This window comes from Taudactylus pleione, unplaced genomic scaffold (genome assembly GCF_031769625.1).
Source record: "Taudactylus pleione unplaced genomic scaffold, aTauple2 ptg001125l, whole genome shotgun sequence".
Taxonomy (NCBI): domain Eukaryota; kingdom Metazoa; phylum Chordata; class Amphibia; order Anura; family Myobatrachidae; genus Taudactylus; species Taudactylus pleione.
This window is the reverse complement of record NW_028285526.1, coordinates 201,293-215,396: the sequence shown is the minus strand read 5'-3', so window position 1 is coordinate 215,396 and position 14,104 is coordinate 201,293. Positions and strand designations below refer to the sequence as shown.

The 14,104-nt window shown below is 45.1% G+C and overlaps 1 protein-coding gene across 5 annotated transcripts in view; it reads right to left on the bottom strand.

Annotated features, from left to right (window-relative positions):
• ZNF711 (ZFX family zinc finger ZNF711) overlaps positions 1-14,104 on the bottom strand; it is a 111,983-nt gene that overhangs the window by 20,357 nt on the left and 77,522 nt on the right. For 3 of the 5 annotated variants that reach the window (XM_088461929.1, XM_088461928.1, XM_088461930.1), the window contains exon 5: positions 1,901-1,969. The exons of the other annotated variants lie outside the window; for them this stretch is intronic. In XM_088461929.1, coding sequence (XP_088318055.1) covers positions 1,901-1,969 — 69 coding nt within the window. The remainder of the gene's footprint in view (positions 1-1,900; positions 1,970-14,104) is intronic. 5 annotated transcript variants of the gene reach the window in all.

Below are 14,104 nucleotides of genomic sequence, written 5' to 3'. Positions count from 1 at the left end.
TTTGCAGACAATTACAGCCTGAAGACTGGAACGCATAGACATCACCAGACGTTTGGTTTCCTCCCTGGTGATGCTCTGCCAGGCCTCTAATGCAAATGTCTTCAGTTCCTGCTTGTTCTTGGGGCATTTTCCCTTCAGTTTTGTCTTCATCAAGTGAAATGCATGCTCAATCGGATTCAGGTCAGGGGATTGACTTGGCCATTGCATAACATTCCACTTTTTAGCCTTAAAAAACTCTTTGGTTGCTTTTGCAGTATGCTTCGGGTCATTGTCCATCTGCACTGTGAAGCGCCGTCCAATGAGTTCTGAAGCATTTGACTGAATATGAGCATATAATATTGCCTGAAACACTTCAGAATTCATTCTGCTGCTTTTGTCAGCAGTCACATCATCAATAAATACAAGGGAACCAGTTCCATTGGCAGCCATACATGCCCACGCCATAACACTACCACCACCATGCTTCACTGATGAGGTGGTATGTTTTGGATCATGAGCAGTTCCTTTCCTTCTCCATACTCTTCTCTTCCCATCACTCTGGTACAAGTTGATCTTTGTCTCATCTGTCCATAGGATGTTGTTCCAGAACTGCAATGGCTTTTTTAGATGTTGTTTGGCAAACTCTAATCTGGTCTTCCTGTTTTTGTGGCTCACCAATGGTTTATATCTTGTGGTGAACCCTCTATATTCACTCTTGTGAAGTTTTCTCTTGATTGTTGACTTTGACACATATACACCTACCTCCTGGAGAGTGTTCTTGATTTGGCTAACTGTTGTGAAGGGGTTTTTCTTCACCAGGGAAATAATTCTTCTGTCATCCACCACAGTTGTTTTCCGTGGTCTTCCGGGTCTTTTGGTGTTGCTGAGCTTTCCTGTGCGTTTTTTCTTTTTAAGAATGTTCCAAACAGTTGATCTGGCCACACCTAATGTTTTTGCTATCTCTCTGATGGGTTTGTTTTGATTTTTCAGCCTAATGATGGCTTGCTTCACTGATAGTGACAGCTCTTTGGATCTCATATTGAGAGTCGACAGCAACTGATTCCAAATGCAAATGTCACACCTAGAATCAACTCCAGACCTTTTACCTGCTTAATTGATAATGAAATAACGAGGGAATAGCCGACACCTGTCCATGAAATAGCTTTTGAGTTGATAGTCCCATTACTTTTGGCCCCTTAAAAAGTGGGAGGCACATATAGAAACCGTTGTAATTCCTACACCGTTCACCTGATTTGGATGTAATTACCCTCAAATTAAATCTGAAAGTCTGCAGTTAAAGCACATCTTGTTTGTTTAATTTCAAAGCCATTGTGGTGGTGAATAGAGGCCAAAATATGAAAATTCTGTCAATGTCCCAATATTTATGCACCTGACTGTATCTCATATATATCCTTCTATCTATCTCATATCTATCTCATATTTTTTCACATAACAAAATTTTTATTGAAAATTGGAAATTATACAGATAAAAATACAGATGGGTCCACAAAATTAGAACCAATAAAAACAAAAACAACAAAACGGCCACAAAAACAAAAAAGGCTATATGTAGACAACATAAATCAGTCAAACATAAAGCATTGGAGACACATTTGCATATATACTGTATGTATATATGTACGTTACACATATAAAAAAAATAACTTGTCCAAATAAAGAGAAGGAAATGGGCAGAGATGCGAGCCAGGAAGAATGGGGAGGGGGAGAAGGGCAAAGAGGCTGGAGGTGAGATGGGTGAGAGCAACACAATGTAGATATGTAAAGAAAAGAAAAAACTTGTTGATGGGGCTAGCCACTATGCCAGACCAGGGAGGGGAACATTTTGAAAGAGATACCAAGGCGTCCAAACATCACGAAACATGACCACTAGGCCATTTTGAAGACTAGTTATGAAACGTACCAAATCCTGTTAATTCCTGGCGTGAGGGTGGCGAGGGCTGCTTCCAGGCCCTAGCAATCTGGTATTTAGCTGCAGAAGAAATATGTAGGATCAATTTGTTGACCAGCTTAGATGACTGACAGACTGGAGCACACAAGAGTAGCGAGGCCGGGGCAGAGGGTAGGAGGTGAGGGCACGATTGAGGATATGAGCGATTTAACCATGGTCCAAACGGGTTCGATCATTGGATAGGTCCACCAAACATGGAAAAAGGTGCCAATCTGGCCGCGGTGGCACCATCACAACTGTGAGACATTGGGAACCATTTGGTGTAAGTGGTCCGGAACCAGATACCAGCGGGAGTACACCTTGTATGAAGTCTCCTTAATGGAAACACTAATGGAACATTTTGACACATTAGACTGAATTGCCTCCCAATTGCTCTCCCTCAAGAAGGATCCAAGGTCTGTTTCCCACGAAAGTTCATGGGTGGCCAGGGGTGGATGTTTCTGGCTCAGAATGGAGTGGAGCTATCCAAGGGGTGGTAAATACACAGGCGTTCCATTGGGGTAGGGACACCGGGTGGAGCAGAGGAAGAAAGGGATGAGTCTACAAAGCTTTGGATTTGAAGGTATTGAAAGAAGCAAGAGGGGGGTAATTAATGCCTTACCTGGATTTCCGTAAAGGATTGAAGAGCAAAACTGTCTGACACATGCTGAAAGCGAGTAATACCAGCTGCTGTCTAAATAGAAGCCATATTACAGGATTGGCCCGGAGGAAATGAGGGATGTTGCTACAAGGGTGTTTGGGGGGAGGGATAGGTGTATAGTTTAAACATTATGGCAAGGGAATCCCAAACAGACAAGGTAATAGCTACTAAGGGAACTGATAGGGCGGATGGAGATCTAGGTTTATGGGAAAGCCAGGGTTGGTATGACAGAGATTCCACTCCTCCAGGTCCACCTAGCGCTTGGATCCCCTGGGAGAATGCCAGGCCAACAACTGGCTAAGACGGACTGCCTGATAGTATTTGGAGATAGATAGCTGGCCCAAACCCCAGTCAAGAGAACTCATGAAGAGAATTGCCCTACCTAAGCGTGGTCTCTGACCATTCCAAATGAATATGCCAAAGGAGGTTTGTAGGGAGGCAAGCACCCGAGCAGGAACCACGACAGGAAGGGTTTGGAAAAGGTACAACAGTTTGGGGAGACCATTCATCTTAATTGAGTTTATGCGGCCTATCAAGGAGATTAAATATTTGTGCCATCTGGCGATGTCTTGCTCGATAGACCTGAAAAGGGGTGAAAAATTGGCCTTATATAAGCTATCGTGAATGCCAAGGTATTTCAAGGAGCCCTTCCGCCGGGTGAAAGTGAAATTGAGTTGCAAAAGAGCAATAGTTGACTTCGGGATGTGCAAAGGTAGCGCTTTGAATTTGTCATGGTTTGCTTTATTGCCAGAAAGGGGACCGTAAATTGACAGTTCCTGAAATAGATTCGGAAGACAGGGACAGTACAGGACAGGGTGAGGAGAATGTCGTCAGCAAAAATGGATATTTTAGAATTAGAGTCTCCAACAGAGATACCGGTAATGTCCGGATTGACCCGGATCCTACAGTCAAGGGGCTCAATTACTAATGCGGAGAGAGTGGGCACCCCTGCCTGGTCCCATTCGAGATATTAAAAGAGTCAGAGAGGAGGCCCCCTGCTAGAACTGACGTAGAGGGATTATGGTAGAGGGCCTGTACAGCTTGTAGAAATTTGCCTTCAAAGCCAAAGTGGTGAAGGGTGGCGAGCATAAATGGCCAAGAGACCCTGTCAAAAGGCCTTTTCTGCATCTAAGGCCAGGAGTAGGGAGGGGAGTTTAATCGTAGTTTGGAGTGTTTATGAGTCTAAAGGGCATTGGAGACTTCCTTCTCGGAGATGGGGAGATTAAGTACAGTGGAGGTTGGGAGGTAGATTCTGGGGAGGGCACAAGAAGTTAAGTATTCTGACGTGGAAAGAGGAGAAACGGCTGGCTGGGGGGGGGGGGCTCTCAGAAGCATTATAAAGTTGGCTGTAGTATTCTTTAAAAATAGAGTTAATTCTAGATGGATTATCATGAAGAGAACCTGTGGGGTCTTTGACCGCCGATATGGCCAATAGCCCTTAGGCAATTGGCGAGTAAAGAGTCAGACTTGGTGCTTTTCTCATAAAAGTGTTGGTTCAGCCACCGTAGGGAGTTTCAATCTTCTTGGAGAGAAGTGAGTGAGTGGACCTGGTCGGTAAGAGACTGCAGGAGTTATTTGTGCTCTCTGTTTCTGTGAGAAGCGTAACTAATGATATGGCTGCGAATGACAGATTTATGAGCTTCCCATACTAGGGGACAGCAGCCAGAATCCCGAACATTTAAAGAGAAATAGTCTTTCAGAACCATGGCCATCTTGGATTGGAATTGGGGGATTTTCAATAGGGTCTTGTTCGCCATGGAGGCCGGGAGACTGGGGTGTCTAGAAAATTAAATGAAGAGGTAATGATGGGATGATCTGACCAGGGATTAGGGAGAATATAGGAGTCGGTGAGATGATTAGAGACTGGAGGGCCACAAAAGAGCAAGTCTATTCTAGAATATGAGCGGTGGGGGGCTGAGTAGAATGTAAAGTCCTTCGAGGTGGGGTTAAGGACGCGCCAGGTGTCAATGAGGGAAGGATCTTTTATATGTAAAGCGAGAGTACAGGTGATAGAGCAGGCTCTAGGGCGAGGTCAATAACTGGATCAATGACACAGTTGAAGTCCCCGCCTAAAAATACATATGGTTTAGGTAAATTGCCACTACTATTCCCATCAGATGCTGTTATATTGATTGCAAAAGCACAGTTTTGAAAACTTGGTTTAGGTAAAATGCCACTACTTTTATATTAGGAGCAATTTCTATATATAAAGTTAGGAATTTATTGTGAATCTGTGATGGTCTACTCCCCTCTCACAAATTGTTTATCTTAGACTTTATTGAATCCCAATTTAGTGTGTGTTGAGCACAGGGGGTGGGGTCCCAATCAGTGAGGACACAGACATGTTTGTAGCTTTAGTTATTAGTGATCAGTTAGGCTGCATAGTCATAGGCTGCTATAGTCAGTCTTAGATTCAAAGTGTTAGATTATAAGTGTAATTACAATTTGATAACTAAGTCAGTTATACCAGAGTTAAGCTGGAGGAAAACATCCTCAAAGCCAGAACATTTTCTGAAGGACATCAAGCGACATACTTATGTGAATTACCTAATTCACCATCAGCTGCTGTATGTACATCCAGGAATCTCCTTACTGCACTCACTGCTTGTACATTGCAGGTACTCCCCTATCTGCTGCTGTATGTATATCCAGGAATCTCCTTACTGCACTCACTGCTTGTACATTGCAGGTACTCCCCTATCTGCTGCTGTATGTATATCCAGGAATCTCCTTACTGCACTCACTGCTTGTACATTGCAGGTACTCCCCTATCTGCTGCTGTATGTATATCCAGGTATCTCCTTACTGCACTCACTGCTCGTACATTGCAGGTACTCCCCTATCTGCTGCTGTATGTATATCCAGGAATCTCCTTACTGCACTCACTGCTTGTACATTGCAGGTACTCCCCTATCTGCTGCTGTATGTATATCCAGGAATCTCCTTACTGCACTCACTGCTTATACATTGCAGGTACTCCCCTATCTGCTGCTGTATGTATATCCAGGAATCTCCTTACTGCACTCACTGCTTGTACATTGCAGGTATTCCCCTATCTGCTGCTGTACGTATATCCAGGAATCTCCTTACTGCACTCACTGCTTGTACATTGCAGGTACTCAACCTATCTGCTGCTGTATGTATATCCAGGAAACTCCTTACTGCACTCACTGCTTGTACATTGCAGGTACTCTCCTATATGCTGCTGTATGTATATCCAGGAATCTCCTTACTGCACTCACTGCTTGTACATTGCAGGTACTTCCCTATCTGCTGCTGTATGTATATCCAGGAAACTCCTTACTGCACTCACTGCTTATACATTGCAGGTACTCCGCTATCTGCTGCTGTATGTATATCCAGGAATCTCCTCACTGCACTCACTGCTTATACATAGCAGGTACTCCCCTATCTGCTGCTGTATGTATATCCAGGTATCTCCTTACTGCACTCACTGCTTGTACATTGCAGGTACTCCCCTATCTGCTGCTGTATGTATATCCAGGAAACTCCTCACTGCACTCACTGCTTGTACATTGCAGGTACTCCCCTATCAGCTGCTGTATGTATATCCAGGAATCTCCTTACTGCACTCACTGTTTGGACATTGCAGGTACTCCCCTATCTGCTGCTGTATGTATATCCAGGAAACTCCTTACTGCACTCACTGCTTGTACATTGCTAGTACTCCCCTATCTGCTGCTGTATGTATATCCAGGAATCTCCTTACTGCACTCACTGCTTGTACATTGCTGCAAGTACTCCCCTATCTGCTGCTGTATGTATATCCGGGAATCTCCTTACTGCACTCACTGCTTGTACATTGCAGGTACTCCCCTATCTGCTGCTGTATGTATATCCAGGTATCTCCTTACTGCACTCACTGCTCGTACATTGCAGGTACTCCCCTATCTGCTGCTGTATGTATATCCAGGAATCTCCTTACTGCACTCACTGCTTGTACATTGCAGGTACTCCCCTATCTGCTGCTGTATGTATATCCAGGAATCTCCTTACTGCACTCACTGCTTATACATTGCAGGTACTCCCCTATCTGCTGCTGTATGTATATCCAGGAATCTCCTTACTGCACTCACTGCTTGTACATTGCAGGTATTCCCCTATCTGCTGCTGTACGTATATCCAGGAATCTCCTTACTGCACTCACTGCTTGTACATTGCAGGTACTCAACCTATCTGCTGCTGTATGTATATCCAGGAAACTCCTTACTGCACTCACTGCTTGTACATTGCAGGTACTCCCCTATATGCTGCTGTATGTATATCCAGGAATCTCCTTACTGCACTCACTGCTTGTACATTGCAGGTACTTCCCTATCTGCTGCTGTATGTATATCCAGGAAACTCCTTACTGCACTCACTGCTTATACATTGCAGGTACTCCGCTATCTGCTGCTGTATGTATATCCAGGAATCTCCTCACTGCACTCACTGCTTATACATAGCAGGTACTCCCCTATCTGCTGCTGTATGTATATCCAGGTATCTCCTTACTGCACTCACTGCTTGTACATTGCAGGTACTCCCCTATCTGCTGCTGTATGTATATCCAGGAAACTCCTCACTGCACTCACTGCTTGTACATTGCAGGTACTCCCCTATCAGCTGCTGTATGTATATCCAGGAATCTCCTTACTGCACTCACTGTTTGGACATTGCAGGTACTCCCCTATCTGCTGCTGTATGTATATCCAGGAAACTCCTCACTGCACTCACTGCTTGGACATTGCAGGTACTCCCCTATCTGCTGCTGTATATCCAGGAAACTCCTTACTGCACTCACTGCTTGTACATTGCAGGTACTCCCCTATCTGCTGCTGTACGTATATCCAGGAATCTCCTTACTGCACTCACTGCTTGTACATTGCAGGTACTCCCCTATCTGCTGCTGTATGTATATCCAGGAATCTCCTTACTGCACTCACTGCTTGTACATTGCAGGTACTCCCCTATCTGCTGCTGTACGTATATCCAGGAATCTCCTTACTGCACTCACTGCTTGTACATTGCAGGTACTCCCCTATCTGCTGCTGTATGTATATCCAGGAAACTCCTTACTGCACTCACTGCTTGTACATTGCTAGTACTCCCTTATCTGCTGCTGTATGTATATCCAGGAAACTCCTTACTGCACTCACTGCTTGTACATTGCTAGTACTCCCCTATCTGCTGCTGTATGTATATCCAGGAATCTCCTTACTGCACTCACTGCTTATACATTGCAGGTACTCCCATATCTGCTGCTGTATGTATATACAGGAAACTCTTTACTGCGCTCACTGTTTGGACATTGCAGGTACTCCCCTATCTGCTGCTGTATGTATATCCAGGAAACTCCTTACTGCACTCACTGCTTGTACATTGCTAGTACTCCCCTATCTGCTGCTGTATGTATATCCAGGAATCTCCTTACTGCACTCACTGCTTGTACATTGCTGCAAGTACTCCCCTATCTGCTGCTGTATGTATATCCGGGAATCTCCTTACTGCACTCACTGCTTGTACATTGCAGGTACTCCCCTATCTGCTGCTGTATGTATATCCAGGAATCTCCTTACTGCACTCACTGCTTGTACATTGCAGGTACTCCCCTATCTGCTGCTGTACGTATATCCAGGAATCTCCTTACTGCACTCACTGCTTGTACATTGCAGGTACTCCCCTATCTGCTGCTGTATGTATATCCAGGAAACTCCTTACTGCACTCACTGCTTGTACATTGCTAGTACTCCCCTATCTGCTGCTGTATGTATATCCAGGAAACTCCTTACTGCACTCACTGCTTGTACATTGCTAGTACTCCCCTATCTGCTGCTGTATGTATATCCAGGAATCTCCTTACTGCACTCACTGCTTATACATTGCAGGTACTCCCATATCTGCTGCTGTATGTATATACAGGAAACTCTTTACTGCGCTCACTGTTTGGACATTGCAGGTACTCCCCTATCTGCTGCTGTATGTATATCCAGGAAACTCCTTACTGCACTCACTGCTTGTACATTGCTAGTACTCCCCTATCTGCTGCTGTATGTATATCCAGGAATCTCCTTACTGCACTCACTGCTTGTACATTGCTGCAAGTACTCCCCTATCTGCTGCTGTATGTATATCCGGGAATCTCCTTACTGCACTCACTGCTTGTACATTGCAGGTACTCCCCTATCTGCTGCTGCTCTTGTTGATTGATCTTGTGGTTCAAAACACTTCTGACTGGATTGGTTCTGTACATTGTAATTTTTGCCTTCATACTACTGAAAATCCTTTATCCATTGCACCACGTCTGTCCACTTTAATCAATCTTTATTTTAATAATTAATTCCTGCACCCACTTCTTGCACACCTCTCTTTATATGTCACTTTTGTAGCTGCGTCATACATTAGCAGCGCTGTTCTTTTACCTGTATTTTTGAACATTTAACAACTTTACTCCACACTGTCTCTATATCACACAGCTTTCAGTCCAGTTTTCATCTCGCTTATTACCTCGTCCACAGCATGAACACCCTTTCTTCAAACACCCCCCTTATTCAGTGCCCACATAATCCTCTACTTACCTATCCTCCCCCTCTTGTCCCCTCCACTTGCTGTTCCCCCTATTTTCTCTCATCAGTCTCCCTTCCAACCCTCTGCTTCTTTCCCCCACCTTTCCTGTTCCTCCACTCTCAACCACCTCCCTCCCTCCCTGGCCTCGCTACCCCACCACTAAGCCCCATTCCCTCCTGGTTCTGCCTGTCACCTCCCTCCCTCCATGGCCTCGCTACCCCACCACTAAGCCCCATTCCCTCCTGGTTCTGCCTGTCACCTCCCTCCATGGCCTCGCTACCCCACCACTAAGCCCCATTCCCTCTTGGTTCTGCCTGTCACCTCCCTCCCTCCATGGCCTCGCTACCCCACCACTAAGCCCCATTCCCTCCTGGTTCTGCCTGTCACCTCCCTCCCTCCCTGGCCTCGCTACCCCACCACTAAGCCCCATTCCCTCCTGGTTCTGCCTGTCACCTCCCTCCCTCCATGGCCTCGCTACCCCACCACTAAGCCCCATTCCCTCCTGGTTCTGCCTGTCACCTCCCTCCCTCCCTGGCCTCGCTACCCCACCACTAAGCCCCATTCCCTCCTGGTTCTGCCTGTCACCTCCCTCCCTCCATGGCCTCGCTACCCCACCACTAAGCCCCATTCCCTCCTGGTTCTACCTGTCACCTCCCTCCCTCCATGGCCTCGCTACCCCACCACTAAGCCCCATTCCCTCCTGGTTCTGCCTGTTACCTCCAAGGCTGCCAAGAGAAATCTGGGTCCGGGTAGAGCAACATCGTGTGGGACCACAGCATGTTGGGCATGGCTGCACCCATTTCTGGGTGGGTCTAGCATGTGAGATGCACCCATTCACAGTAGCATGGCATAGCACCCAGCAGCTGGGACTAAAGTAGTCACTAATGTATTAGGATGGCGGGACAGTCCCATAACAGCTGCATTTTTATCAGGATGTATTTAGATCTAAAATGTAACACACAATAATTAAAGTGCTACAACTTTATTTTGTACATCTCTCTAGTTAATAACAAATAAACTAAATCTATTATCTGTCATAGAGACAGATGAACAAAGGACTTAATTTTGATATAACATCAGGTCATCTTATACACACACATTCCGCAGCTCATATCCTAACCCCCTGCTCCATGCTCCTTCCTCACTATCTACCCCATCTGTGTCGCCCATGTCTGTCTGCCCTTCCCCTTTAGAATGTAAGCTCTGACGAGCAGGGCCCTCGTCCCTCATGTGCTTCTCCCCCTACTTATATTATCATTTACTCCTAACTCCCCAATTGGCACCTAACACCTGGTTGCTGAGGCCCTGCTGCATGTGTTATGCAGCTATGTATATAAATCATGTCCTCTTCCTGCATTGTTTTGTATTACTATTTACTGTTTTTCTTGTGTGCTCATGTATGTACTATGTAAGGTGCTGCGGAAGTAACCTTTGAGGCGCCATATAAATAAAGGATAATAATAAAATAATAATAATAACTAGCACACAGGAGGAAAAGAATGAAGGGGTAAGAAAAAAAAAAAGAAGACGAAAATAATACAAAATTAAAAAAAAAAAAAAAAGAAGACGAAAATAATACAAAAAACAAAAAAAAAAGAGAAGAAAATAATTAAAAAAAAAAAAAAAAAAAAAAAGGGTGAGAGAAGACAGGAGGTTTCTGTCCTCCCTGAGCTCGCCTTAGGAGTCCCAACCGGCTATGCGGAGGGAGTCGCACACAGAAGTTAGGACACAGGCGACCAAGGAGGTGGAGCCCGCGACGCGTCCGAGAAAAACAATTAGAAGATAATAAAAGATCATGTAATAGTGTGGGAACGAGGAGGGTGGCAAGGACTGGGCATAGCGGGGATAAGGAACAGGATGATGTGGAAGAGTCAAGAAGAGAGAATAACAGAAGCGGGAGAAGAGTCCCCTGGGTGTAAAGGGAAAAGAGGAAAAAGGAGATATGTAACGCTGAAAGCTTCAAAAGAGAGAGGTCGGTGAGATGAGGAGGGAAATTATTTGTAACCGAGGTGGGTCGAAAAATATAAGCAACTAGAGGACAGAACTCAAAGGAAGAGTAGAAAAAATCGACATAATACCCATAAACAGTATGTACAGAGAAAAAATCTGCAATATAATTATAGTAAAACAGGGCACCCCATGAGAAGGGGGGCAAAAAAGAAAACAAAAATGTTTTAAGTACATGAGGGTAACTGAGGGGGAGCCGGCCCATACATCCCCGAGGCCTGGAAACATAATGAAGGTGGTGAGAAATATATCACAAACAGGTATGAACCAGTGGAACCCCCCAGCAGAGACCCCACAACTTAACATATATAATATACATAACATGAAAATAGTGACATGGATAGCAATATGATGGGAAGACTATAATCCAGAACATATGAAACATACACCCTGAAATATGTAACCGCTAATAATCATCAACATGGGAAACATTTAGAGTAATTAGGGTGATCTTGCAGAATATAAGTAAAGTAGTGACCTAAGAATCTATAATAAGGGACATTATGCAGATGTAAATTGTTAACTTGAGTTTTTGGGGCTGATAGAATGGGCCACTCATGGTGCAATGACGTCTCCACCCGGGGATGGGCCAGATTCTTCCAGATGGGTTAGTAGATCTTTGCATTCTCGGATATCACGAATTAGGACGGTCTTGCCGTTCAAGCCCACAATGAGTTTAAAGGGAAATCCCCAGCAATACCTGATGCCTCGAACACGAAGTGCTGTGTTCAGATCACGGAAGTCTCTACGTTTTGCAATAGTTAGAGGAGCTAGGTCCTGGTAAAATTGTAGTTTAGCCTTGACAAAGAGGATGTGAGGTTTGCCCCTGGTGGGAGCGAGGACTAGTTCCTTGTCCTTGTAGCTGAGGAAACGAATTACTACCTCCCGGGGAGGCAGCAGAAATGAGAAGAGGTTATGTAGATAGGGTTCCAAGGCCTCCACAGTAACGGACTCTGGAATGTTACATATGTGGATATTGTTTCTGCGTTCCCTGTTCTCCAGGTCCTCAATTTTGTTGCAGAGATCTGTGAGTTCTGTGATTATGTGGTCCAGATCCCTGCCTGTATCGTTGAGTGCTTTCTGCAGATTATCTTGACAAGACTCTAGCTTGGAGGTTCGAGTGGCAAGAGAGGAGATGTCAGACTTAATGGAGGCCACGGCTTTATCCAGTTTGGTTTCAAGGGAGTCCTTGAAATCCGTGATTAAGGAATGAAGAGCTAGGGTATCTTCGTTTGTGGATGGTGCCGGAGGTGGGGAATCATCTTTATCCATAGTAATCAAGGGCGGACTCCTTTGCAGACTGGATTTTGTGTCCCTGGTAAAATGTTGCGAGATGTTGCCACCTCCTTGTCTAGGTGTTTTGTGTAGGTGTTTTGGCAGTAGACTTCTGCGTGAGAGAGAGGGCCCAAGAAAGTATCGCAGGAGGGAAATGTAACCCTTGGGGTGCTCCAGAAACCTCGGGGGTGCAAAGTTGTGAAAGAGCAGGACCTCTCAAGAGGAAAGGGCAGGTAGTTGCTTCAGGAAATAGGGGGGAACACCCAGGGGACTGATGGTCCGCACTCTAGTACAACATCAGTAGGGGGTCAGAAAAAAAATAAAAAAATGATTGGGTGTCGGACCTAGACAGCCAAGATGGTGGCTCTGTATGTTGGGGGCCTAAGCCTGACCCTGGTTGGAATGGAAAAAGGGTCTGAGGGCCTCCTGTGGGGAGATGAGAAAGGTCAGGAGACTGCAGGTGCACAGATACACACGGCCACGGGTAGGACAGTAGATGCTGGCTTTGGACAGCTGCACCACAGTATGGCCGGGCAATCCAGAGCACCAGGGCCAGCCTCTCACTTTTATAGTGGCCGAGGTGCATCAAACTGGCGGGCGCCCCGGAGCACCGAGTGCTTATGTAGCAGGCCGAGGTCCCTATTGGAGGATGCCGGAGTCCGTGGCAATACAGCAGGGAGAGGAGCGGGTGGGTCCGGGTCCAGCCGCGACTGCACAAGAGCCGGAGTGCAGCCTGCACAACGGGCGTTCTGTGGGAGCCGGGCACCCAAAGCGAATACCTCTGCCCCGATATGTGAAGGAGCCCAGGGGTCAAGGCAGCACTCCTGGGAGGGTCTCAGATCGGTTCGGGTCCGACTATGATCGCGGACGGAGGCAGCCCCCATCTCGAGGCCATGGCTTCAGCAGAGGAGAAGGCCCACACGCAGGGACCCACCGGGGGTGAGTCTTATTGCGGAACGATGAAGCCCCAAGGCTTGTAGATAAAATAGGGGCACTGTATAGTGTGACTGGGAATGGGGAAGTCCCTTAAGAGTGCCCTTTAGTGGCAAGGCTGCAGGGGCTTAGGAAGAACACGTCTGCTCTCAGTGCCAGCCAAGCCACGCTCCTATCTATCTATCTCATATATATCTATCTATCTATCTCATATATATCTATCTATCTATCTCATATATATCTATCTATCTCATATATATCTATCTATCTATCCTCATATATATCTATCATCTATCTATCGCATATCGATCTGTCTATCTATGTATATATCTCAAATCTATCTATCTATCTAATATTTTTCTATTTATCTCATATTTATCTATCAATCTATCCATCTATGTATCTATCTCATATCTATCTAATATTTTTCTATTTATCTCATATCTATCTATCTATCTATCTATCTATCTATCTATCTATCTATCTATCTATCTATCTATCTATCTAATATTTTTCTATTTATCTAATATCTATCTATCTCATATATATCAATCATCTATCTATCTATCTCATATCTATGTATATATCTCAAATCTATCTATCTCATATCTAACTATCTAATATTTTTCTATTTATCTCATATTTATCTATCAATCTATCGATCTATCCATCTCATATATATCAATCATCTATCTATCTCATATCTATCTATCTCATATCTATCTAATATTTTT